The 24,425-nt window shown below is 54.1% G+C and overlaps 8 protein-coding genes across 8 annotated transcripts; all 8 read left to right on the forward strand.

Annotated features, from left to right (window-relative positions):
• Nucleotides 1-2,323: 2,323 nt before the first annotated feature.
• JKF63_00397 (uncharacterized protein) lies at nucleotides 2,324-3,004 on the forward strand (the record flags this gene model as incomplete). Its single annotated transcript, XM_067896448.1, has 1 exon — nucleotides 2,324-3,004. One exon carries the CDS (start codon nucleotides 2,324-2,326, stop codon nucleotides 3,002-3,004), a length of 681 nt encoding a protein of 226 aa, XP_067752605.1.
• A 3,659-nt stretch (nucleotides 3,005-6,663) lies between these two features.
• Nucleotides 6,664-8,655, forward strand: JKF63_00398 (uncharacterized protein; the record flags this gene model as incomplete). Its single annotated transcript, XM_067896449.1, has 1 exon — nucleotides 6,664-8,655. One exon carries the CDS (start codon nucleotides 6,664-6,666, stop codon nucleotides 8,653-8,655), a length of 1,992 nt encoding a protein of 663 aa, XP_067752606.1.
• Nucleotides 8,656-10,141: 1,486 nt separating this feature from the next.
• Nucleotides 10,142-12,595, forward strand: JKF63_00399 (uncharacterized protein; the record flags this gene model as incomplete). The annotated part of the gene is made up of 1 exon (XM_067896450.1): nucleotides 10,142-12,595. The coding sequence occupies one exon, from the start codon at nucleotides 10,142-10,144 to the stop codon at nucleotides 12,593-12,595; it is 2,454 nt and encodes an 817-aa protein (XP_067752607.1).
• Nucleotides 12,596-13,230: 635 nt separating this feature from the next.
• Nucleotides 13,231-14,301, forward strand: JKF63_00400 (uncharacterized protein; the record flags this gene model as incomplete). The annotated part of the gene is made up of 1 exon (XM_067896451.1): nucleotides 13,231-14,301. One exon carries the CDS (start codon nucleotides 13,231-13,233, stop codon nucleotides 14,299-14,301), a length of 1,071 nt encoding a protein of 356 aa, XP_067752608.1.
• A 1,477-nt stretch (nucleotides 14,302-15,778) lies between these two features.
• Nucleotides 15,779-16,972, forward strand: JKF63_00401 (uncharacterized protein; the record flags this gene model as incomplete). Its single annotated transcript, XM_067896452.1, has 1 exon — nucleotides 15,779-16,972. The coding sequence occupies one exon, from the start codon at nucleotides 15,779-15,781 to the stop codon at nucleotides 16,970-16,972; it is 1,194 nt and encodes a 397-aa protein (XP_067752609.1).
• An 890-nt stretch (nucleotides 16,973-17,862) lies between these two features.
• On the forward strand, nucleotides 17,863-18,684 carry JKF63_00402 (uncharacterized protein; the record flags this gene model as incomplete). Its single annotated transcript, XM_067896453.1, has 1 exon — nucleotides 17,863-18,684. The coding sequence occupies one exon, from the start codon at nucleotides 17,863-17,865 to the stop codon at nucleotides 18,682-18,684; it is 822 nt and encodes a 273-aa protein (XP_067752610.1).
• Nucleotides 18,685-19,415: 731 nt separating this feature from the next.
• On the forward strand, nucleotides 19,416-20,729 carry JKF63_00403 (uncharacterized protein; the record flags this gene model as incomplete). The annotated part of the gene is made up of 1 exon (XM_067896454.1): nucleotides 19,416-20,729. The coding sequence occupies one exon, from the start codon at nucleotides 19,416-19,418 to the stop codon at nucleotides 20,727-20,729; it is 1,314 nt and encodes a 437-aa protein (XP_067752611.1).
• Nucleotides 20,730-23,126: 2,397 nt separating this feature from the next.
• JKF63_00404 (uncharacterized protein) lies at nucleotides 23,127-23,525 on the forward strand (the record flags this gene model as incomplete). The annotated part of the gene is made up of 1 exon (XM_067896455.1): nucleotides 23,127-23,525. The coding sequence occupies one exon, from the start codon at nucleotides 23,127-23,129 to the stop codon at nucleotides 23,523-23,525; it is 399 nt and encodes a 132-aa protein (XP_067752612.1).
• Between the last annotated feature and the right edge of the window lie 900 nt (nucleotides 23,526-24,425).

The following is a 24,425-nucleotide window of genomic DNA, read 5'->3' on the forward strand; positions in this document are numbered from 1 at the left end:
AGTGTGGAGTGGCTCGTGGCGCTGTGGTTGCTTCGGCGGCTGTGTCTTCTTTCCCCCTTTCTCTTTTTTTTTCCAGAGGGTCGTGTCTCTTCCTTATCTCCTATCGGTTATGCCTCCTCTGTACTTGGGGGCTATCGGTATACATTTGCGTTCCGTGTACCGAGTGTACTTCTCTTTGCGTCCCCTGGACCTGCATTCAAGGGAATCGAAAGGGAAAAGGAGAGGGGGTGAACGTACGCACATGTGTCGCCTCGCTCAGGAAGAGGAAACGGGATGGGACGGTTGGGGGTGGGTGGGGATAACCGCACCCGCCGTAAAGATAAACGTAGATACATACATGCATCCAGCCGGCGGAAAACTGAGGCGTGATGCACATGCGCAGCCTCGCTGCGTTTGTTCTTCCCACCCTTCATGTGGTGTAAGAATGAGGGTCTCGTGTGCAACTGTGGGCTCAAACAGCATGCGTGCCTTGGAGGATGCTACTTACCTGATGTGTCGTCGTATCTTTGGGTTTTTTTCCCCTTCCCCCTTTTCTCTCAGTGTTCTTTCTGGGAGTTGGACTCTGGCGGAAAACCCCTTTCAGTCTTTCTTGCAGTTTTGGATCGGTGTCCGCCGGTACCTTCCTGGAGAGCCCTCGCCACGCCATCACCACGGGAACAGTGCAGACGGTAGAGGGGGGGGGAGAGGGGGGTGACCAAGACAGCTGGAACCTGCTGTCTTGCGGGGTGTTGCTGCCATTCGGTGAGCACAAATTGAGAAGGCGGCGTTTCCGTGCGGATCTAATTAGAGGAAGGCGCGGATAGGAAAAGGAGGGGCGATTAAAGATACCAAAAGATTGACACACAACACACCCACAGGTAAGGAGAATTTCTGTGGATGGAACACATTTCTTGTCTTACGTTACGCGCTCTGTTTGTCCCTTCCGTACCCCCCACTCCCCACCCCCCGTTTTTTTGCTTTGTCTGCCTAGGGCCTTTTTCTTGCGACCACCACCTCGCCTGCACGTCTCCCTCTGATGCACTTCCCTGGAACATCTCTTCCTCAGCGCAACTGATTTCTCTGCGACATGTTCTCTGTTCGTTCGACACCACGCACATATACACACTTATATAGGCGCCCCTGCCTTGTCACGGAGACAACCGTTCACCACGCAGACACCAGTGTGGCCACATGAACAAAGAAATGAGGTGCGGACCCCCACCCTCCACACACACGCAAAAGAGACGTGATAAACGGCAGAGTCCGGTGTAGTGCCATCGACACGTGTTTTTCACGACCGCGTATCGAAAGTCACGGCGCTTCTGGTGGCGGTGGCAGTGGCTTTGATTTCCGCGAGAAGGGGTGAGTCCTTTCGAGATCGCTGCCGCTGTTTTGACCATACCCGCGAATCATTAATTGTGCGCGGGGGAGGATGCATTGCCATCAGGGATAGTAGGAGTGGAAACGTTCGAGAGAGAGTGTGAGCAGCTGTGTGGTCGCACACGAGTCAGCTCGGGGTTGCTTCTCCACTGCCCCCGTCTCACGTCCCATGGTTTTGCCACTTCTTTTTCATTTTTGCTATCCTCCGCCGTGTTTGCACAGCTTTACCGCCATCGATTTTCCTGCCCCATGCGCTCTTCTCTACTTTTCGCTCCTCTCATCACTCCCGCCTGGCACTTCTATGCACCAATACATATATATATATATACACACACCTATCTTTCACGGTTTATCACATCACTGGCACGCGCATTCGAAATGACTCGTGCTGTGCATTTGTGATACGCACACGCATTTCCCACACAAGCCAAACGGCTACCCCCCCTTTCCCTCGCCTCTCCACATTTGCGGATCTGCTTTGATCTCTATCTTCTGTACAATCGCGTATCTTCTGCATTGTTGCACCTATATATATATATATATATATATATACTCACTCTTCCGTCCTTTTCGTTGCGTAGGTTGATCTCTTCCTTTTTTGGAAAAGGAATCTTCTTTTCGAGGCTGCTCTTCGTGCATTCTGCGTCTGCAACTCACGTGTGTGTGTGTGTGTTTTCGCGTGCATGCCCCAGCTGGTTTGTGAAGGGTGACCTCTACCGTCATTGTGTGGCTCTGCATCGGTGAAGCAGCCTTGCGAGGCTTTTCCCCCCAACCATCCATCTTGCTTACCTTATTTGACCGGCACACACCCACACAGGCCCATTGCTGAGTCCCTGCACTTGTCGTCATAAACACTCACGTATTCCGCAGCACGTAATCGTTACTGTCTCTCTCCCCCCCTCCCCTCCACACATACACGGAGACAAACGGCTTCAACAAACAACAAAAAGTTCTGGCTTCAACCATGTTCAATCGTCTCTTTGGTAAGGATAAGCAGGTGCATCCGAGCCGAGGCAGCGGCGGCGGCGGCAATTCAAGCGCCGCCAAGACAATGGAGGAAATGGACGCAGCCATTGAGCTGCTTGAGAAGCGCGAGGCGGCGCTGGAGAAGCGCATGGAGAGTGAGCTGACCAAAGCGAAGCAGCTGTATGCCAAGAAGAACACACAGGGTGCTCTCCAGTGCATGAAGCGCAAGAAGATGTTCGAGGAGCAGCTTCTGAAAATCGGGGCACAAAAGCAAAACCTGGAGACGCTCAGGTTCACGGTTCAGAACCAGAGCATGAACCACGAGGTCCTGCGGGCACAGATCCGCGCCAAGGATGAGCTAAAGCGCTCCAACAAACAGATGAACGCAGACAAGATCGAGGACAACATGGATGATTTGATGGAGGAGATGGACAAGGCGAACCAGGTTAGCGAGGCGCTTCGCCAGCCGCTAGACGGCAACTTGGTTGACGAGGACGATCTAATGAACGAGCTGGAGATGGAGCTCGACGCCATGGGCCTCGAGGAGGCCCAAGCGGTCGACACGAAACTGCCCGACATGCCTGCGGTGCCTAGCCAGAAGCTCCCAGAAAAGCGTGTACCGACTAAATCACAGGAAGATGAGGATGCGCTTGCCGCTCTCGAGGCAGAGCTCGCGTAAAGGGCTCCTGAGGGGAGGGAGAGGAGGGGGGCGGCGGGAGGGGGGGGTGTATAGAAAGGAGAGCGATGCTGACATTGAGAGAAGCACTCTCGTACTGGTAACGTAGAAGTACAGGGCTGGGGCGAGAGTGAGTGGGTAGGTGTGGTACGCACCGCTGATTAAACAGACACTGTCAGCAAAGTTGAAGAAGCAGTGGAGTGGGTCTCTCTTGATGCGTTCTCGCTCTCTCTCTCCCCCTCCTCCCCTTCCCCTCTGCTCCCAATTACCAGCAACGCCAGTATGACAGACTCTGTCGCCCTGCCAGGACACGGAGGAGCAATGTAGCAAGCGAGCTTTGTTTCTGGCGTTTCATCATTCTGAGTTACGAAGTCTGCTGGTGTGTACTTGAGTAGTTTTTTTTCTGCTAGTGGCCCCACACTCTCTAGAGCACGTCGCCTAATGCATCTCTTCTCTTGGTATTCTTCCCACTGTGTTCACGCAGCTCCCCCGTTCCCGTTCCCTTCTCTTCCTCCCCCCCCCCCCCTCCCCCCGGATCTCCACTGCACCGACACACTCTTTGTCAGGTGTCATTGCCTGTGTAGTTTATATGGAGCGCTTTCCTCCTTCTGGGTCCTATCGTTTTCGTCCTCTTTTTGCTTTTACTGGTTTTTGAATGGTGGGCTCGCTGCGGGTGCGTGGTGCGCGGAGTATACGAGCATGTGCGTACATATTTGCATGTTGGTATTTGCCTTTGGACGCTCGGCATCGCTGTCAGTGCTCGTGTGTGTGTGTGTTTTCTCTTCCGATGTTGCAATTTGCTCTTCAACCCCCCTCCCCCACTTTCCCTCCCTCCCTATACATGGACCTTTGATCCGTGTCTTGTTTCTTTGAAAAAATGCTGCCAAAAACGAGGTCTGTCGGGAGGAAGACGAAGACAAGAACACAAACAGACGCACAAATTACCTTCCGGCAAGAACGGTGTTGTGGTTACTCTCAGTGTTGTTTGTGTTTTTTTTTTACTCGCGCTCTCCCCGTGTGTTGTTGTGCTCTATATTCCCGCTCTTTTTTTTTTTGCTGGGTTCCTCTCTTGGTTTGCTGTTGAGTTGTTCTTGGAGGGTGTGACTGCTCTCTGACTTTTTCAATGTCCCTGCGTGTGACTGGTCGAGTAAAAGTCCCTCTTCCCTCTTCCCCCCTCCTCCCCTTAATTCTTCGCCATTCGCCATTCGCCATGCTTGCGAAGCGTGTGGTACTGAACGGTCTCTGAGGATGGTAGGCATATCTTCTTTCACAGGTGTCGCTTTTTTGTTCAGGATGCTTCTGGTGTTCCAAGATCTACACAACCCTTTCCAGCAGACGTGTGCGGTTGTCAATCGGCATCTAGTGATCCACCGCTCCATTTTCTTTTTGTCATATTGAAAAAAGAAAGCCAGCCGATGCCTGCTGTAATGTGGTAGAGACATTGTTTCAGAAGGCGAGGAGTAAAAGCGCACGGAGTGGAAGTGTGTAGCTTGTGCCAGGAGGATCCCCCCTCTTCCCCCTCCTTCCGCACTCTCATCGCCTCCGTCTGTCCTTGCTGCTTTCAGTATTATTCTGCGCCCGTTCTCTTGTTTCTCATTCATGAGCAGCGGCGGTGTGTAGAGAAAGTGGCCCCCTTCCTTCCCCCTTCCCCCCTCCCCCACACACACATTTGGAGAGAGAGCCTCTCTTCCTCTCCTCCTATTTGAGTTTCATTGTCTTCATCGACGTCTACTTGTGTGTATTTTCGTGTATTTGTGTGTGTGTGCATGCGCTGCTATGGTGAAAAGAAACCATCTTTTGGCTTGGTAGCTCATGAACGAAGGAAAAGGGGTCGGGACACACGAGCAAAACCACAGGCAGTTGATAAGGGAGGAGGGGAGGGGGTCGCTGCGGTGGCGGTTTGGGGGGGGGGTAGGAGAAAGAAAAGAATCAGGAGAGGTTAGAGAAAAGCTTTCAGAGCCCCACCGCACTATTGGATTCGACCTCATGCGCTCTGCGGTATGATGGACACTCTTCAGCAAGGTGGTTCATTTTTTTTTCTTGCTTGTACTCTGTGTGGTAGTGTTTGATATGGTGATGAGTCTAGTGGGTACACAGGAGCTTCAACAAGAGCCGAGGCGCAATTCGCATAACACACACACACACACACACACACACACACACACACACACACACACCACGTTGAAGTGTCTCAATGCGATCGCTTTTGGTTGTTTCCGTGGTTGTCTCCTCACTTGAAAAACTCCCTGAGTGGGGGATTACTGCATCACTCAAGTCGTGACAAGCAGAGACACAAGGTAAAACAAACGAACGAATCAACAAGGGGCTGTGGTGGTGGTTAGGCGGGGGGGGGCATGGATGAAATAAAGTAGTGGATATTGTCTGGGGGGAGGAGGAGGAGAGAGGGTACAAGTGCATGTGTGCGCCAGAGTAAACAGGTGACGGCGTGGTGTTCTCTTCGCCAATTTCTTTCCCCTTTATGTTCTCGTTCCTCTTTCCCCACTTTCCTAGCAGTTGATGATGTGAGACGCGTCTGGCTTCAGATTGGATGTGCTTCTTCACCCATACTGTTCAGCAACAGCGCGAGTGCGAGGCATGTTGCCATACGCGAAATTGCGTTTCGGCATTATACGCTACCACCGACGTTTCCGTGTTTGTGTGTATGTGTAGGTGAAGACGCGAACATTGCTACTACAGGATTCTTGTCGATGTGTGTGCGGCTGCGTTCCGATTGTTCCTTTTCGCCTTCTCCGCGCCTCTTTCATATGCCAACCTTTACTCTTTTCTCTATGGCACCCCCTTTTTTTTCGAATCTGCGTTGCTGCTCCATTACTCATACCTATACCAATGCACACGCATATTCGTTGTGTGTGTGTGTGTATGTACATGACCTCGCTGGTGCACACATTGCACAAAATACGCGCAACGGCTCTTCGCTTCTTCTTTCTCCCTCCTCTTGCGGGGGCCATCTACCCAGACCTTTCATTGGTTTCTCTTGCGCGGCACACGCACCATTCTTCAACCCTTTCCCGTAGTCTTCCTCTTGCTGCGCTTCGGTTTGTCTTCTTACAACTTTCCCTCACCCAAGTTACTCACCCCTGCGCTGCTGCTGCCGCCGTCGTCGCCGTTCACAAAGCCCTATATACACCCCCACACTCCAACGCACGCACGCACGCCTGTGTTTTTGTCTTTCCCCACCTCAGATCTCTCTTGCCTCTGTTTTTCACCGCTCAGCACTGTCGTTGTTATTCATTCTCGAGTATCCGGCTTCCCTCCCTCCCCCCTTTCCTTTTTACTCCTTTTGCCGTTGTTGGTCGTCGTTGTCGTCCTCTTTTCCTTTTTTTCCTCTCTCCCCTGCTCCTCTTGCTGCTAGTGCTGCTTCTTTTGTTTTACTTTTACAATTTGTACTCCACCTTTTAAGTGTGATTGCTGCTTTCGCACTTTTTTTCTAATCGTGTACGCTCTCCCCCCTCCCCCTCCCCCTCCTCTGTCTCTCTCTCTCTCTCGCTGTGTGTGTACGTGTGTGTGTTTCTGTTGGTTTTGTAATCGTTCGCTCATTTTTGAACGATTCGCTACACAGAATATCCACACACACACACGCGCACAGGTATTTGAATACAATCGCAGATTCTTGACGACAAACTGACAGGCAATTTCTCGCCATGTGGCACATTGGGGGTGGTGTTTCATCTGCGATGGGGCCGGTGTCGACGTCGAGCCCCCTTTCCAACATGGTTGCAGAGGCAGCCGCAATGCCGTACTCCTCACGCCATGCGTCGTTGCCTTATATCCAACCACACCGCAGATACCACGTGTGTCTTTTTTGTATGCCGCCCCTATCTCGTATGTTTCTCATCGCGCTCCTTTTCCTCATGGTGTATGTCGGTCAGGGGCGCTGTACGGAAGTGGACGTTGGTAGCATGACTAATGTGGAGATGCACGGTGCAACAGCAACGGCATACGTGCGCAACTGCGACAACGCCTCCACAGCGACGCTGCCTGGGTGCCAGCGCAAGCTGGTGGTGGATATCACCCTCAAAGACACCGTTCCTGGTGCCCCTATCTTCGAGACAGAGGTGACGGTGGCGAAGGCGCTTGACCAGTCGCTCTATCCCCGTGATGTGGAGGCCAATGCTGCTCGCACAGCCGCCACCTCGCTGCGGGTTTCCTTGCCCCCCATCAGCGTGTCATTGAAACGCGGTGCGGTGCAGATGCGCTACGGGCTCACCTACATCCGCACATTTCCAGCATCCCTCCAGGAGTATGTTGTGCCACTGCAGACGGCGAGGTCCTGTGTGGATAAAAACAAGCACTGCCCCCGCTACACGAACACGGAAGGGGAACTTGTGTCAAAGCCAGCCGGACTGTGTTGCCTCTGTAGTGATGTTCAGTGCTTCAAGGGATCACTATGTCAAGATCCGATGCGCACACAGTTTTGTTACCAATCCGCCGCAGCCGGAAGCATTTGTCTGCGGGAAAAGGGCATCAAATACCGCGGATATACAGTGGGTGAATCGTCGGGGTACTACACGCTCCGTTTATCGGCGAAGGGGGAAGGGATCGCACCGACAACACTGGAGACCTCGACGGACATCTCTGAAGTAAATAGTAATGCTTCTGTCCTGAGGCTCCTGAAGGCATTCAATGGCACGTCTGGGAAGACGCACACCGGTGCTAACGTTACTGGACGAGTGCTATTTATCCCTTCCTCCGGGAGCACCGGTATCAATAGTAACATCAGCGATGTGCGCGACGACAATCCGGCGGAGTGGATGCTGCTACCGGCGCCGCTTGTCAGTCTCTCGGGCAAAGAATGCGACAAGGTCGGTATTTCACAAGAGTATTTTTATTCGCTGCCCAGCGAAGAGCACTGCGCTGTGCACAGAGGGACGTGTCTGCGAAATCAGCTGGCTGACTACCGTGCCGAGGATCAGGAACGAATATCCCAGGGTATGGGGGCGATCTACCTTGCCGTCTATCTGGGTACCTTTAGGCGGCAGACGAAGGGAGAGGAGGAGTTCCTTCTGGACGAGGTGCTGCGCACGGGCGGGGCGACGCTGAGGTGGACGGTCAGTGCGGACAAGCTCAAGTTGAAGCCGCTTCCGGCCCATGGCGTACTGGATGCTGTCTGGTTTGACAGTGGCGCAAGTCTCCTCAACGTTACCATCCGCAACAGCAATAGCTACGCTGGCATCTATTACATTGCCCTTGTACAGTGCCAGAGAACACGGGCATCACCCTGCGACAGCAACGGCGCCACGGGTGAGTGTGTCCGCAAGGTTTTGGTGCCCGGTGGTAATACCTCCTCAGTACAACAGTTCAGCGTGACGAGGCCCCCAGCCGACGGGACTCGCAGCAACGCCTCCTGCATCGTCGTCTTGCGCGACGCAGACAGTGTGGTGCTGACCTCCAGAAACGCCTTTTGGTTCATTGAGTCCATGGGCACCACGCCGGCGCCGACGACCCTCAAGGCAAAGCAGTGCAGAAGCTGTGCCTTCATCGACATCCGGTGCCTTTTCAGCACCGTCTGTGAGTGGCAGATGCTTGTGTGGACATGCATCGCTGTGGTGGTGGGATGGACGCCCTACGCGTTTTTGGCTTACTGGCGCATCTTTTGGCGCCTCGGTCTCAAGTACGTGGCGCGCCCGCGGTGACTGCCGATACGTCACCTGCACTCTTTCTTTTCTTTCCCGCTTCAACACCCAGATACAGCATTTGCACACACCTTGTGTGTGTGTGTGTGTTTCTTTTTCCTTTTTCCTTTTTCCTTCTCTTTTTGTCTCCCTTTCCACTTTTTTTTTCCCGATGAAAGAGAGAGTGCTGCGCACACTCATGCACACTCGCACTTGCGTGCAACTCCGCACAACCGCAGAGAGAGTAGTCACGTCTGAGTTCTATGACGTTCTCTCATTCCTGTGACATTTTGTTTTCAATGCCGTTCATTCTCTTTTCTTTTTCGTTTTGTATACGATAACGCGTTTGTATGCTCCCTTCATGCAATTTTGTACGCTTACATTTTCCCCCTTCTTTGTGTGTGTGTGTGTGTGAGGATGTGCAGGTGTGCTCAAGGTGGGGGAGGGAGGGGGGGGGGAGACAGGGCAGATCTGTAGGAGGGAGGAGGAGGGAGGAGGGAGGAGTGTGTGTGTGTGTGTGTGAAAGAGAGGGAGCTATTCAGAGGAAGCAAAGTTGGACAAAAATAATTTAAGCACGCAAGAAAACGATACACACAACAGAAATGGGAAAGAGGGGGACATTCGGTCCCCTTTTTTTGTCCTGTGCTTGTTCTTGTGTTTATTCGTCCTGCCTGTGTTCTCACTCTGTGTGTGCCTGCCTCTCCCCTCCCCTCCCCTCCCCCTTCCCTTTTCATTCCCCTCTCTGCCTTTCTCATATTTGTTTACACACTGCAACGCCTTAATACACCGCATGTCTACCATCTCCAACTCTTTTACATTCGCGAAAGAAAAAAAAGAGGTTGTCGTGCAACGAGCATTTGCTCTAGACCTTTGCGAGAGGGAACCTGGATAGCGGTTCGTCGGTCTCGCCTCCCCTCATTACTCTCTCTCTCTCGTGCAGGCAGTGAAAGGGAGGACTAATGGTAGCTGCAGCGCAGCATGTTTGTCTTCCTCCTCCGGTCACAGTGACATTCTCTGCTGAAAAATTGATACTCTTCCATTCTTTTTTTCACATGCTGTTTCTCTTTTTTTTCCCCTGTCTATTCGCTCTGCATTGTATGCATGCATGTCTACGCGGGCGCGAGCGCCCGCGTGTGAGCTTGCGTCCCATAGCGCTGTCCCCCCCTTCCTCGTTTTTGGTTCCCACCTTTTTGAAAGCCCCAGCAGCAGAGGCACCCGTCCAACTGCCGACTGCCTTCTTTTTCTTTCCCTCTTTCGAGGCCGCTTCTCATCATAGACCAAACGTTAACGCACTGGCGACCGCAAGGCTTGGAAGTTCCCCTGCGCGATCGAAGCCAGTGCAATGATAAGTCCGAATCAGGAAGCACACATACAGCCCTGCATAACCCGGTGTACGTCGTCGGAAGGGATAGATCGAAACTAGCACGCACGCCCTCACTAGGTGTGTTGGGGTACGGGTGCTGGCAAAGTGTGTGATCACCCTTGCCTAGGATCACCGCCAGGGCCGATGGGGCGCCGCTCCTTTATGGAGCGGTACTTCGCTCAGTGCCAAGCGCACCGCACTCCGCCTCGCGCAGAGTTTCTTGCCAGTCTCCGCGATGGCGTGATGGATATTAACTTGGCAGAGATCCCGCTTGCGGACATCCGCCTCTTTGCACACGCACTCTTAGACGCATCACCTGAAATCGGCACAGGTCGATCATCAGCAGTTGTATCCCACAGCTCATCAAAACAACGGGGCCGACGAGATGTCGCCTCAGAGAGCGACGTGTCATCTCAGCGGGCAGCGGCGAGCGCCGTCTCGTCAACACCGCTCGTCAAACTCCACATTTCGTACAACACAACATTTGCCACAGCGCATCATCAGCGCACCACTGCCTCAACGTCGTCGATGCTCACCCAAAACGAGCCGGCGCTGCGGTGTCTGCCAGTGGCTCTGGCGCAGGCAGTAAAAGAAAACGTCACCACCCTGAAGTCCTTCGCTTGGTGCCACATGCCGCTCACTGTCTCAGCGGCACCAGCGCGCGTTTTGCTGCGGCAGCATGGAGGAGGTGGTGCTCGAGCGTTGCCTTCATTAACTGACGTTTTACCTTTATGCCATTCTCTCACCAACCTGCGCTTGGACGGCGTCCCACTATCGCGTGCGCAGTTCATGCAGCTGACTTTGCTCTCCTCCAAGTCTCCTTTGGCATCAACGGAAGGTGGCGTGGCATGGCCAGCGCTTGAGGAGGCGAGTTTTGTGGGATGCGGGCTTACAGATGCGTACCAACGAGGCCTCGTGTCTCTTATACGCGCTGCCGTGACGAGTGCCTCGAGCTCGACATGGCAGCGCTCGCTGCGGGGCGGCCTCGCGAGTCCAGATAATCGACCGCTTCCACAGCCGCCCGCCGGCACCACGTCCCCGGGTCAATCCGCAACAAGGGGCCTGAAGCGCCTGAATGCGAGCCAAAATCCCCTGGGCGACGGGACAGCCCGTGCAATCGCGAGCGCTATTGCAGGCTCCGCCTTACGCTATTTGAACCTATCCAGCACCTCCATCAGCTGGGAGGGCGGTTCCTTGTTGTTTTCGCCATCGGTGTTGGAGGAAACCGCGATTGAGCTAGTGGACATGAGCAACACAGGTGTCAGCGAAGTGTTTACCAAAACTGGGGCTGCTGCGGAAGCAAGGATGCTGACGGAGTCGAGCGCTGCTGCAGGTTTTCGGGTAGTGGCGCGCGGCATGGGGCAGCTGCTGATTCTGCGAGAGTCGGCACATTCGCCGCAACAGTCGTGGCGAATACACACCAACCCTTCCCCCGCACCACAACCGCCACCAGAACACGCGCCGGAGTGGCCACGCGTGGAACCCGCCACGCCTACCCCCGTTAGCGTGAACGAGAGAAAGACGGGGAATGTGGCTCCACCAGCGCTGGCCCCACAATCGTCATCGTTCAACACCCAAAATGATCACGTCACTCCACAGCCGGGTCACAGCTCTGCTTGTGTTCCGGTGCCAGCCATGAGCTCTTACGGCCCCTGGTGTCCCATGTTCCCGAGCTGGCACGCTGCCCAAGGTATCAACAGCCCCGTGTGTTCAGCTGCCGCCGCTGCAACGGGGGACTCCGGTGTGGTTCCGCGAGAGGGGTACGTGCTGGTGCCGGCCCCGTTTCCGATGTTTGCGCCCATGGCGATGCCTTACACGGTCGCCACCGCTGCTCCCCCCCGGGGTGGCGCTGTGGCTGAGGTCAGCGAAGCTTTTTCTAAGCGGGGGGTCCCGTCGCCTACCCCTCGCGACTCCCTCGACGTGGCTCTACTGACACGGGAGCCCCTGTCTCCTACCCCCGAAGGTGGCAACCACGACGAGAGTCGCCACGAGAGTCTCACAGGCGGTCTTGTGCACCCCCTAGACTCGGCCTCCGCTGTAACGCAAACTGCGGCGGACGCAGTGAGCGCGTCTGATGACCTCGTGCATCGGGTGAGCGAGGCTGCTGGGGACCGCAAGTTCCTTCTTGGCCTCATCACGCGCCTTGAAGAATACGAGATCGGCATCACCGAGCGCCTTGAGGCGCAGTACCAGCGAACGACAACGCAGCTGACGTTGTTGGAGAAAGACATGCGCTTTCGTCTTCAGCAGCTTGCCGACGCGGATCGAAAGGAGCGAGCCGTGGCGGCGGAACGGCAAGCGGCCTTACTTGAGGCGCTAGCCGCTCTCCGCACCGAGCAGGCGACCGCGCCTGCGGAGGGCATGATGGAGGCGATGTTGCCACAGCTCATGCATCTGATAGAGATGGGTATGGAGAAAGTACAGGAGGCTCTCGGCGCTGGTGACGCTGGAAGTGTGAAGGACTCGGGGAGGGGGGGGCGCAAGGCATCACGACTGCCGCGCTCCACTGACGTCGCCACTCATGCCGATGCGGCGCCTATCACAGACCGTGATTTGGTGAGAGCAGCAAGTGAACGTCTCAAGGATCTCGGATGGTGAGCACTCGGTTCGCTGTTTTCCTCTCTCGCCCCCCCCCCTTCCCCTTCTCCTCTCTTTTTTTTTGTACTGTGGGTGGGTCGCATCTCTGTTCATTAGTATCATCTTCACGCTGCTCTCACTCTTTCAACTTCCAGCGGTGTGTGCCTGCACCCCGATATACCCCCCCCCCCCCCCCCACACACACAAAAATAAAACAAACTCCCTCGAAGAAGCAAAACTTGTGGCCGTGGAGGCATCGACGCCGTCGCATTGCGTCAAATTAAATGCCCCCAAGTTGCGGTGCTCTAATCAGCTTCTTCCACTTTTTTTTTGTAGCTCACCTAATTTTTCACGGGCACGGGCACGCAAGACCCTTTGCGTTTCCTCGACCTTTCTATATCCTGTGGTCTATTTATCAGCTCTTTTTCTTTTCCACACGCACACAATTGTTCCCCTTCTAACGACTGCAACCCCCCCCTTCTCTCCCCCCGAAAACAACAACAGTATATCACTCACACCCAACACACCTCGTTTATATTCGGTGTCTGCATCTTTCTCTAGGCACTTGCTGGCTGCTTTGATTATTTTGCAGGGAAAAAACAGGAAGTCCGTTTCTCGCCTTCTATCTAACCCCCCCTTTCTCCACCCAAGCGACAATGACGGCCGCTGTGGATCTTGACGGCGTGGCCCTTCACGGCCATATGAAGGGTGTGACGATGCTAAAGTTTAACCGCGATGGTGATCTTCTATTTTCTTCTGCCAAGGACACGAACTGCAGCGCGTGCTGCTGGCAGGTAAAAACGGGAAATCTTCTCGGCTCTTACACGACGGTGGGCCAGGTGGAGGGTCGCACATATGACGCGGCCATGGTGGCCCTAGATGTGAACCGTGAGTCCACGCTCTTGGCGACCGCTAGCGCAGGTGAGGAGGTACTTCTGTGGAGCGTAGAGACGGGTGCCCTGCTGGGCTCCGTGAGCCGTAGCCTGTCGTCCGGCGCCAGTGTTGGCTTTTCGCACGATGACACGCTCATGATGGTGGCTACAAAGGGCCGCTCCAGCACGAACTCGGCAATCCAGGTGTACAACCTGCCCTTCACGGTACCCAAGGCTGGTGAAGACATTGCGCCCGTCAAGACTCCCTTTACCACCTTCTCCTCCTACGAGACCCCGGATACGATCACCTGGGCCACCTGGGGACCAACGAACGAGACCATCTACTATTCCGAGGGCGGCTACATGAACATCCTCGATGTGGAGGCGAACAAAGTGATTCGCAGCCGCCAGATCCACGAAGACGAGAACGAAGTGATCAACCGCTTCAGCTGGGACCCCAACTACCTCACCTTGGCCACTGCCTCCACCGACAAGACGTCCCACCTCATAGACTTTCGCGATCTGTCCACCATTCAGGTATACCGGAGCGATGTCCCGGTGAACGACGTCTCGATCAGCCCGAATGCAGACCACGTGATTCTCGGCGGTGGCATGGATGCCGCCTCCGTGACCACACAAGGTGGACAGTCGATATTCGAGGTCAAGTTTTACCACAAAGTGCATGGCCATCAGCTTGGCCAGCTGCGTTGCCACTTTGGTACCATCAATGCCCTGTCCTTCCACCCAGACGGTCGCGGCTTTGCCAGCGCTAGCTACGATGGTCTCATCAAGATGTACCGCTTTGGCGAATCCTATGAGACAGCGCCCGGTGCGCAGTCCCTGTGGACGCTGTAAACGCACAAATAACAAACAAACGAAATCGGTGAAAGCGGGCGTCTTTGTGCGAGTGCGTGTCTGTGCGTGCATATTCGAGTAGTTTTGCAGTCATGACAGTCGTCTTCCTGTGGTTCGTACCGCAATGTGGGTGCCCGTGTCTGTGTCCGTTTCTCCTCGTATGCTTTGGTTTTTTTTTCGTACATATATATATATATATATATGTGTATTTGTTGTTGTGCTCGTGTCTGTGAAGTCTCTCTCTCCCTTTGCTGGAGGCTGTCGAGTTCAAATATATTTAAAAGAGGTAAACACTTGTCACACGTGCAAGCTGGCATGTATGAGTAACGTAACTCTCTTCTTTGAAAGACCGGTTAGAGAAGAGGAGGGGGGTCATCTGTTAAAAAGAAAAGGCAAAGCACCATACTAAAGAGCCAAGGGAGCATGGAGGCACAGAGTCGCCCACCTCCAGGGAAAAAAAAAGGCAGGCGTTTTGGGTGAGATACAGGTGGGAGGGGGGGGGCGGGGCATGGCACAAATGAGGTTCTGCCCGCCCTGCTTTTTGTCCTGGAGCACTTGGGCAAAAAAACCGTACTTCGGTAAAAATGACCGTGCTAGTAGCTGAGCAAGTCGGCCAGGCGCCAGTGTGTGAGAGGTAAAAGACAACGGAGGAGGGAAGCAGCGATCCTGTCGCAGTGTTGGTGCTTCAGTTACTGCCACCCCTTTTCGGTTTCTCCTTGTGTGCTCTCTGTCGTTTTGCTTTTTGTTTTCGTGGGCAGTGTAGAAGAAGCACCCCTTGTCCTTGTCGAGTTCGTATGCGTCCAACCTTCACCTACATCCACTTCCTCCACTCCCACCTTTTCTTGTCAACCGCATTTGTGAACCACTCTACACACTAGTTCCATTGGTCTGTCTGCGTGTTTGCAGGTTTGCGAGTGTGGCGAACGCAGAGTTCATCACGCCGAACCCCAGCGGAACGTGAGATTTCCCGCTGCTTTGGTTCCGACATACTCGGTCAGTGGAATAGCCGTCATCACTGTGAACCTCTCCTTGTTCAACTTTCTACCTCAAAAAAGGGGGTTTGTTGCTGCCGCTGTTTGGAGGGGAGGGAGGTCAAGTGAGTTGCTGCAAACGATTCCTTGCTCACAAAAGCAACAATAAATTTTCTTGTTTCCATTTTTTTTGTTCTATCGTTAAAAATTTCTCTTTTTTTTTATTACCCCGAGTCAGGGGAGAGAAATCCGTCACTACCAGCTTTCGGCATTTGTGTGTGGTGCGTCTTTCGAAGTTGACTGCGCTTTGCCATATTTTGCCCCCCTCTTGTTTGTCCTGCTCCCCCTTTTTCAAATTCCCTGACCACAGCTGTGGAACACAACACTCTGCATATACCGTGATCTCGCTTCCAATCTCCTTTGCGGCTCGTGTCTTCGTTTTCATTTGGTCGTTGCTTGACCCGCTTTCACTCGCTTTTTTTTGTGTGCGTGCGTGGTAGATGGAAATGTGGTGCCCCAAAGCGGTACCGCTCAGGTTTTCTCTTTGGCGGTGTCCGGCTGGAGCTGTCGGGACGTTCCGTCGCCTCCGGCCGGTGTACGAAACATCGGCACTGCGCTCTTTGAGTGTTGTCATGCATGGCCGTCGTGCTTTCTCTACCGAGGAGCTCGTGAATGAGGAAACACAATGGACGCGGTCCATGGTCAAGAAATACGGCACTGGCAACTACATGCTCTTCAGGGCGCTCTACAAGGACCTATGCGACGAGATCCGACGCGAGTACTACACTAAACCACCGCCGCCGCCACCCGGCACAACGAGGACGACCTCTACATCGCCTCTGCCGCTCTCTCCAGGAGCGGCACCCAATGCGCATGGATGGGCAAAGCGAGAAGTCAATACCACTTTCACTGGTACCCCAGGGCGGCAAAGCAGTAGTGTAGATGTCGCTGGTTCATCAGCGTCGCCGACGCAAGCAGAGGTTATCCCAGAAGCCTCTGCGAGTGAGGACAGTGATGATGGGACGGTGCACTCAACCCAGAAAGCAGCGGAGGGCTGTTCCCCTTGGCAGCCGGATGAGACATATGGGGACGGCTCCTGGTCCGTGCAGCACCGCGTTGAAGACAACGTTGTTGTGTTTCACCGAGACGCTGTGAAGCAGGGCCGTCTGGCCGTCGTGCACGCGTGGGCGCGCATCGAACTCAAGGACCCGCCGCGGCTGAACGCCGTGCTCACCTTTGCGGACTGGATTCCGATCGAAGTGTGTGTGGAACGAAACGGTGTAATCGTTCACTTCTCCATGGCATCGAACGAGGGTGGAATGCACATGCGCAACGTCCGTGTGTACGCGCCGAAGTCGAGGGAGGAGTGTGCTGCGCTCCTTGACCCGTCCGACGACGGTGCGTACGTGCGGAACAACTTTTACTACGACGGGCCGTGTCTTTGGCACTTGGAGCAGGATATGCTGAACGAGCTCTACGACGTGATGCAGGATCATGGCATCAGCCTTGACTGGATTCGATGGGCCTCTTCCTGGGTTTTCTATTTAGAGCATGTCAACTACGTGCGATGGAACTTGGGAATGCTTGAGGAGCTCATTCCCACCTCCGTGCGTGGCCCCGAGGAGGATTTCTTGTTGCCCGTGGAGAAGGCTCTGCTGGAGGAGCCCGTCGAGGACTGGCTCAGCGCCCACAGCATCTAACAGTCGGAAGGAGGAGGTCTGGACAAATAGCCGCGCTTGTGTCGACACGCGGAGGGTAATCCCTCCCCCCCCCTAAAAAAAAACACTCGCTGCAGTGCCAACGAGGTGTAGGAGAGAGCAGGACTTCTCATAGCGGTGGTATCTGCAGGAACTTCACAAGGGCCTCTCTTCCCAGAGAAAGAAAAAAACCTACGAGAAGGAACAGAGCTGCAAGCGTACCCCTCCAGAAGGCGCTGTGAGTTCTAGGGAGCGAGGAGGAGAGGAGGGACGCACACAGAGAGCTCGGTTTCAGGGAATGCTCAGGGGACGTGAGAGGTAAAGAGGGAACCTATGGAGAAGCGGGGCACTCTGCTCTGAAGCCCTCCGCGCACGCGTGCATACGCGGGGACTCTCGTGTTTCCTATTCTGCACCTCGCTGTAAAGGCAAAGTGCACGACGCGGTCAACCACGCGCCTTTGCACATCCACGCACACACACACACAAATGGGCGCATATACGCACGTGGACTGCTCCGCCTAATTCACGCAGTGTATCTCGAGGTTATTGTGTGTGTGTGTGTGTGTGTATGTGTGTGCGTGTATGTGATGGACTCTGAAGGAGCAGCGCCGATTGTTTCCTTGTGTACACGTGCGTTTCACTGTGTGCTTGACGCATCGGTTTTAATCTTTCACTCCCCTTCCCTTCTCCCCTCCCCCCACTCTCTCCCCTTTGCACACCCCAGCACGGACATTTCACACACACGCACACAGACAAACATATACATATCTATATCTATATCTATATATATGTTTATATGTACTCCCCATTTTTTACTCCGCTTTTTGTTTCGCTAGAGAGAACAGGACACGCGATGCTTTTCTAAATAGTAACAAAACAAACTCACATGAAACATGCTAGGGGAGGACTTAGATATTGGCCTCTACGCCGACGACGCGTACGCGGCGTATGTGACAGACCTCGCAACGTCTTTGCAAATCGTCCCGCACTGTCGTAATGCCCGCGGAGCTACACTTGAGGTGGTCTTTACCGGGCCTTTTCTTGACTTGCCCGCGTATCAGGCGGCGGTTGCGCAAGAAACATTGCTTCCCTACAGCATTCCTCCGTGTCCTATCGCCGAGAGCCGAGGTGTGCAAGGGATCACGGGGTCATCTTTGGCCGTCACCCTGCACGGCTGGATCGAGAAGCTGAACGCCGCACGTAAAGTGCAACTGATGGAGCCTCTCTTTCCAGCTTGTGAACTCGGCGAGACCACCACGACGATGAGTGCTTTTCAGGATGTCGGCAACTCAGGGCAGCCCACGTTTGCCGCGTCTTTGAACCCCGACGCACTGGAGCCTGCGTGTTCTGCAAGCAAGAACGGCTCTACTCTTCTAAAGCCGTCGCGCTACCGAATTGTGGGCAATCTAGATTTCCTTCTGCACCTCTCAAGTCGAATGATGCCCATGGGTGAGTGTGGCATCGCAGTTGACACGCCAAGTGAGGAAAAACATGGCCGAGAAGGTGCTCATACCTCAGGCGACGCGATAGACGCCATGCGCGCGGCTCGCGCGTGTCGTGACGTACTCGAGCAGCGTGACGACATCGAACTTGCCCGCAACGCGGTGAGCACAGTCATCAAAGTTGCGCAAATGGTGGAAGAGCATCCGGGTGAGGTGGGCAGTGTCTTTGTCGACACGAAGGAGCGGGTCGAGTACATTCAGTTCAGCGCATAGTAGGACCGATCTATTCTACCCTTTTGTTCCCCCCTCCCCTCCCCCCTCCCCTACCCTACCCGTCTCAGGTGGAGTCGGTGCGCTGAAATTTCTTTCCGCTACTGGGCAGCGGCTGGTGACTGCTTGTGTCCAACGTGACTGAGTGAGCGACAGAGCGTTTTGGGCCTCAGCGCCCGTACATTTCAAGCGTACGTGCGCCTCCCCCCCCCCCCCCCAAAAAAAAACACCAACAAACAACAAAATGCATAGAGGAATACATGTCACCAGCGCTCACCATTTCTCCCCATGGCACCGCTCCAAAACGATTTCTACGGGATGTCTGTCAGGGGTGGTCTCACTGTCTTTCAGTGATGTGGGTCCTTTTTTGCTCCTGTAGAAACGTTGTGCATCTCGTCTTGACGCCGTTGGCGCTGCCATGACACCATACTTGACTCATCCCCCTCCCCCCCTTTTCACTTTTATTTACATCTCTTTTACTTACGACTCGTCGCTCCCGTGCTCATTCACTTGTGTGCTTCTTTTTTTTTTTTTCACGTCGAAATCCAAAAACAAAGAAAAACGCTACGCACACCTTTACCTCTTGTCCACTGTTTGTTTGTTTGTTTTAATAGCTCCGATCGATCTTGTATTGTTCCACGACTGTCACCCTGAAGGGCACTTTCAGCTTACCCATCTATATTTTGACCCCTTTCCCCTTCTTTTTTTTTCCACCTCAATTACACACACCAACAATGACGGACTACAAGGTGAAGGACATCAGCCTCGCGGAGTGGGGTCGGAAAGCGATTGAGCTGGCAGAAAACGAGATGCCCGGTCTGATGGAGCTGCGCCGTGAATATGGCCCTTCCCAGCCGCTGAAGGGCGCCAAGATCGCTGGCTGCTTGCACATGACCGTGCAGACTGCTGTGCTGATCGAGACCCTCAAGGCGCTCGGAGCGGAGCTGCGCTGGTCATCCTGCAACATTTTCTCTACCCAGGACAACGCCGCTGCAGCCATTGCCAAGGCTGGGGTGCCGGTGTTCGCGTGGAAGGGTGAGACGGACGAGGAGTACGAGTGGTGCATCGCCCAAACGCTGAAGGGCTTCAGCGGCGATGGTCTGCCGAACATGATTCTCGATGACGGTGGTGACCTGACAAACTTGGTGATTGATCATCACCCGGAGCTGGTGTCCAAGATCGTGGGTATCTCCGAGGAGACCACCACAGGTGTGAAGAACCTGTACAAGCGCCTCCAGAAGGGGAAGCTCCCCATCTCCGCCATCAACGTCAACGACAGTGTGACAAAGAGCAAGTTTGACAACCTATACGGTTGCCGCGAGTCTCTAGTGGACGGCATCAAACGCGCTACCGATGTCATGATTGCCGGTAAGACGTGCTGTGTGTGCGGGTACGGTGACGTGGGTAAGGGCTGTGCCGCCGCCCTGCGCGCCTTCGGCGCTCGTGTGGTGGTGACAGAAGTGGACCCCATCAACGCTCTGCAGGCCTCCATGGAGGGCTACCAAGTCGTTTTGGTCGAGGACGTGATGGCCGATGCGCACATCTTCGTTACGACGACCGGCAATGATGACATCATTACTTCTGCTCACTTCCCACATATGCGCGACGACGTCATCGTCTGCAATATCGGTCACTTCGACACGGAGATCCAGGTGGAGTGGCTGGAGGCCAACGCCAAGGAGCACGTGGAGATCAAGCCGCAGGTGGACCGCTACACGATGCAGAACGGCCGCCACATCATCTTGCTGGCAAAGGGCCGCCTCGTGAACCTCGGCTGCGCCAGCGGCCACCCGTCTTTCGTGATGTCCAACTCCTTCACGAACCAGGTCCTGGCTCAGATCGAGCTCTGGAGCAACCGCGACAGCGGCAAGTACCCGCATGGCGACAAGGCTGGCGTGTTCTTCCTGCCCAAGATGCTGGATGAGAAGGTTGCCGCCCTCCACCTGGCTCACGTCGGCGCGAAGCTCACAAAGCTGACCCCGAAGCAGGCTGATTACATCAACTGCCCTGTCAACGGCCCGTTCAAGCCGGACCACTACCGCTACTAGGCGTGTGTGCTGACGTGCAGGAACGACTGAAGGTACAAAGAGGGAGGTCGACGTGCTTGAGAGGAAGCACAAGGACACTGCGATGTTGAAGCGAGGGCGCGGATGGGTTGGATGCTTTTCTTTCCGTGCCGTTTCTTTTCCCACTCAAGGGCATCATGGGCGCCCTCACCTCCTGGACTCGGGTGGCTATTTCGTTCACTGGCGCAATACATGCAACTCTTTCAGGGCGAGTCGCAACCAACTGATGACAAAAGGAGGGGTAGGCACACCAAAGAGTGTGTGGGGGAGCGGTGGCGGCGTTGGGTGGTTTCAGCTGCTTCGAGAGGTAACTAACTGGGCTCCGCCAGCTTCTCCCCCTCACCGCACCGATCATTACACACACGAGCACGCACACTCCACGAATCTCTGGGATTGTTCAAGCTTCTCTCCTCCCCCTTCCTTCCCGCCATCTTCACCCCCCCGTTTCAACTACTTTATCTGCGTGTCTAAGCTTTTCTTGGCAGAGTAGGGGAAGGTCGACAGGTCGCAAGAGTTGCGCTCTGCAGAAGAAGAACGAAGATAGGTGTGTGTGTGGTTGCGGGTATATGCTTTATTTATTTTTGAGAATCTCTGAGCAAAGTAAAGATGAGCTACATTGCCACGTGTGCTGCGACTTTCTCCTTCCATGAGGGAGTGGTATGTACATTCAGGCCGTAGCACATCTGCCAGAACACAGATGCACTAGCGAAAGAATTATACCGCACAGACCTAGCATTTTTTCTTGTATCGTGGGCACACACTCGAGCACGTCTTGTTTTTGAAAAGTTAACGCATCACACAAGAGGTTCACTTCCAATCACCCACATTTGCACTCCCCTTCCCCCTCCCCCCCCCCCCAAAAAAAAAAGCCTCGTCTTCCTCTCCTACTCCTACTTTTTCCAATCGTATTGCGTTGATTGCTTGACAGAGGAACAGTACGAGACACTTTGTGCACGCTGTCATTCGCAGGTGCCTTTTGTTTTCGTTTACCTGCAGGGTGGGGGAGGGGGGGAGAGGAGCGTGCTTAACTGGCCTCTTGACTTTTTTTTTGTATATCTATATAAATGTGCTCCCTTTTCTTTCCTCGCTAAGCCTGACATGTTCGTGACGTTCCAAAGATAAATACACGCTTGCGCATACATATACAATAACGAGCGAGACACAGCAGGGGAAGAAAAGCGAAGTAATCACAGCACCAGTCGCAGTCCTTCGCTCAAGTGATGCAAAAAGCAACGGAGAACATTTGAATTCATCTGGTGATTCGGTCGAGCCCTATATATATATATATATATATTTATATGTCGAGCTAGGAAAGCGTCCAGGAACAAAGAAAAAGGTGTCGTATGCACGCCCAACGCACCCATCCATATGCATGTATGCCACAATGAAGGTGAAAGGAGGGAAAAAGGATGGTAGGCGCACCAAAGTCAATGGCAAACAACACAGGATGTGTGCAAAACATCGCTTTGTGCAAGGTGGTGACAGCTCTTCAATACCATCAAGCTGTGTGTATATATATGTGTGTGTGCGTGTGTGAACTCCGAGCAAGCTATCCCCCAGAGCCGAATCATGTGACTGCTCAAGAGGGTTGAGCGACACGTTCTATGCGGACTCGCACGTACACCCAGACCTCTTCGCCCATTGAGGGACGTGGCATAGCTTGCAGTCATGAGGTGTCTCACCAGCCCCCCTTTCCCTCTCTCTGCACTCGGTGAGGTGTGGTAGTCGATCTCTTCGCTACACTCCATGTTCTCTTCCTCCCCCCTCCTCCTCCTCCTCATCCCTGATGAAGTCAATATACACAACAAAGCGGTACCTCTCTGACTCTATTCACGATTTTGAGCGTTGCGCACGCTCTTTGGCAACGTCCAACTCTGTGGTTTAGTTCCTGTCGCTATGTAGTACTCAACGGCTAGCGAATCAACGCAGACCCCCTCCCCTTCCCCCAAATCACCGGTTGCAGACATCCACACTCTTTCTACGTTATATCCACTTCCTCCTTCCCTCTCTGGAGAAAACCAGCGCCCCCCGCGGTAGTCATTCCTTTCTCTCGCCATCTACAAAAAAAGTAAAAGCGCAGTGGGGCTGACGGGATTCACTGGAGCTCTTCCTGGACGTTTTTTTTTTCTATTCGTCGCCACTCATTCACGCTGTCTTCCTTGCGAAACAGTGGGGCTGCAGTGTGGACTAAAGTTTGCGTCCGGGCGCACCAGCTGACCCCCCCCCCTCCCTCCCCCCTGTTTACACGAGAACACCACATTTTTCTACTCCCCTCGCAGGGTGGCCCCGCTGTGTTTCCACACCCCTTCCCTCACTGTCGCTGAAGGTCTTTGTCGCACCTCTTTTTTTTTTTCAAAATCGCTATAGCCTTTCGTAATGATGGAATTTGTTGTCGTGGCTGCGGCGGCCGCTTTTTGTCTTGCCGCCGGCGCGGTGTTCTTGTATGGTGCAGTGAGCATCCTTGCTGGTGGTTTCTTCCGCTTGTCACTCGGTGCGCTGCTCATGGGTATCTCGCTCTCCATAATCACGACAACCACCGCGAATTTCCTTTTGGTCGCATTTTCGCGCTACGATCTGCCGTCGAACCCACCTATTATCTTTGTACGCAGTTTCCTCGCAGCGATGGGGCAACCCACCCTGACAGGGATCATCGGGCTGTCGCTAGTGGCGCTGATCGCGATGGCCGCCTCTAAGGTGCGGGTGATGGTGGAGGAGATTGATATCCTTATCCGTTGCCACGCCGCCGTCGCCTCTTCTAGGGATCGTGCGACGATGTGATGAGGGCTCGTGTAGGATACACACACACACACATACACCGAAAACAAATGATGTTGCTGCATCTCGGTCAAAGTGTCCAGAGCTCGAATGCTGCATCAAGGCAAACTCCGGGTTTTTTTTTTAAGCGGGAGGGGCTTTTTTGTTTCTTCTCCCCCAGGTGAAATGCGAGCGAGGCACTGTGCCCTCGTGTTGTGATTTTTTGATGAGGCAATTCTGTGGCGGTGTGGTGGTGATAGTGCATTTTCTTTTTCAAAGGACGTGTACCAGAAGTTTTGAGCACTTCGTTTCGGCTTAGAGTGCGCTGGCTATCTTGTCCGCTGCTCCCCTCTCCCACAAACAAAGGTCTTGCTGTGGCTAGCACCGTGTTATTGGCGTCTACTGCCAGATCACCAGCCCTCTCCGCCTCTCCTCTCTAGTAGAAAGGAGCGCTACACTTTTGTCTGATTCCACCTTAATTTTCTCCTCACTTTTCACCTTTGCAATACATCATCTGATCCTATTCCTTGTTCTCGCCCCCTTTTTTTTTGTGTGTGTGTGTGTACGTGTGCGGGTGCAAATGCCACTCATTCGCTACTCTTTTGCTTCCCTCCTCGCCCTCCTCGCCCCCTCCCCCCCCCCACCCGTACTGAAGGGCGTATTCCTAACGAAGGGGGCGGTGTTGCGCAGTCCACCCCCTCCCCACCCCCTCTGTTCTTCCTTTCCACATTTCTCTTCTGCGACGCGCATCATAGCCTCCTGAAGGTGTCACAGACAGCGGAACAGCCGTCCAGGCACTCCGTCTGGGACCAACTACAACACCGCACCTAGGTGCTTCTCTCGTCGAGCCTCAGCTCCCACTCTCCCGAGGCTTTCCCCCCTCTCCCTGTCAGGTGCTTTCCCTGTTTCCTTTAGTCCGCTTAT

Source organism: Porcisia hertigi, chromosome 36 (genome assembly GCF_017918235.1).
Source record: "Porcisia hertigi strain C119 chromosome 36, whole genome shotgun sequence".
NCBI classification, from domain to species: Eukaryota; Euglenozoa; class Kinetoplastea; order Trypanosomatida; family Trypanosomatidae; genus Porcisia; species Porcisia hertigi.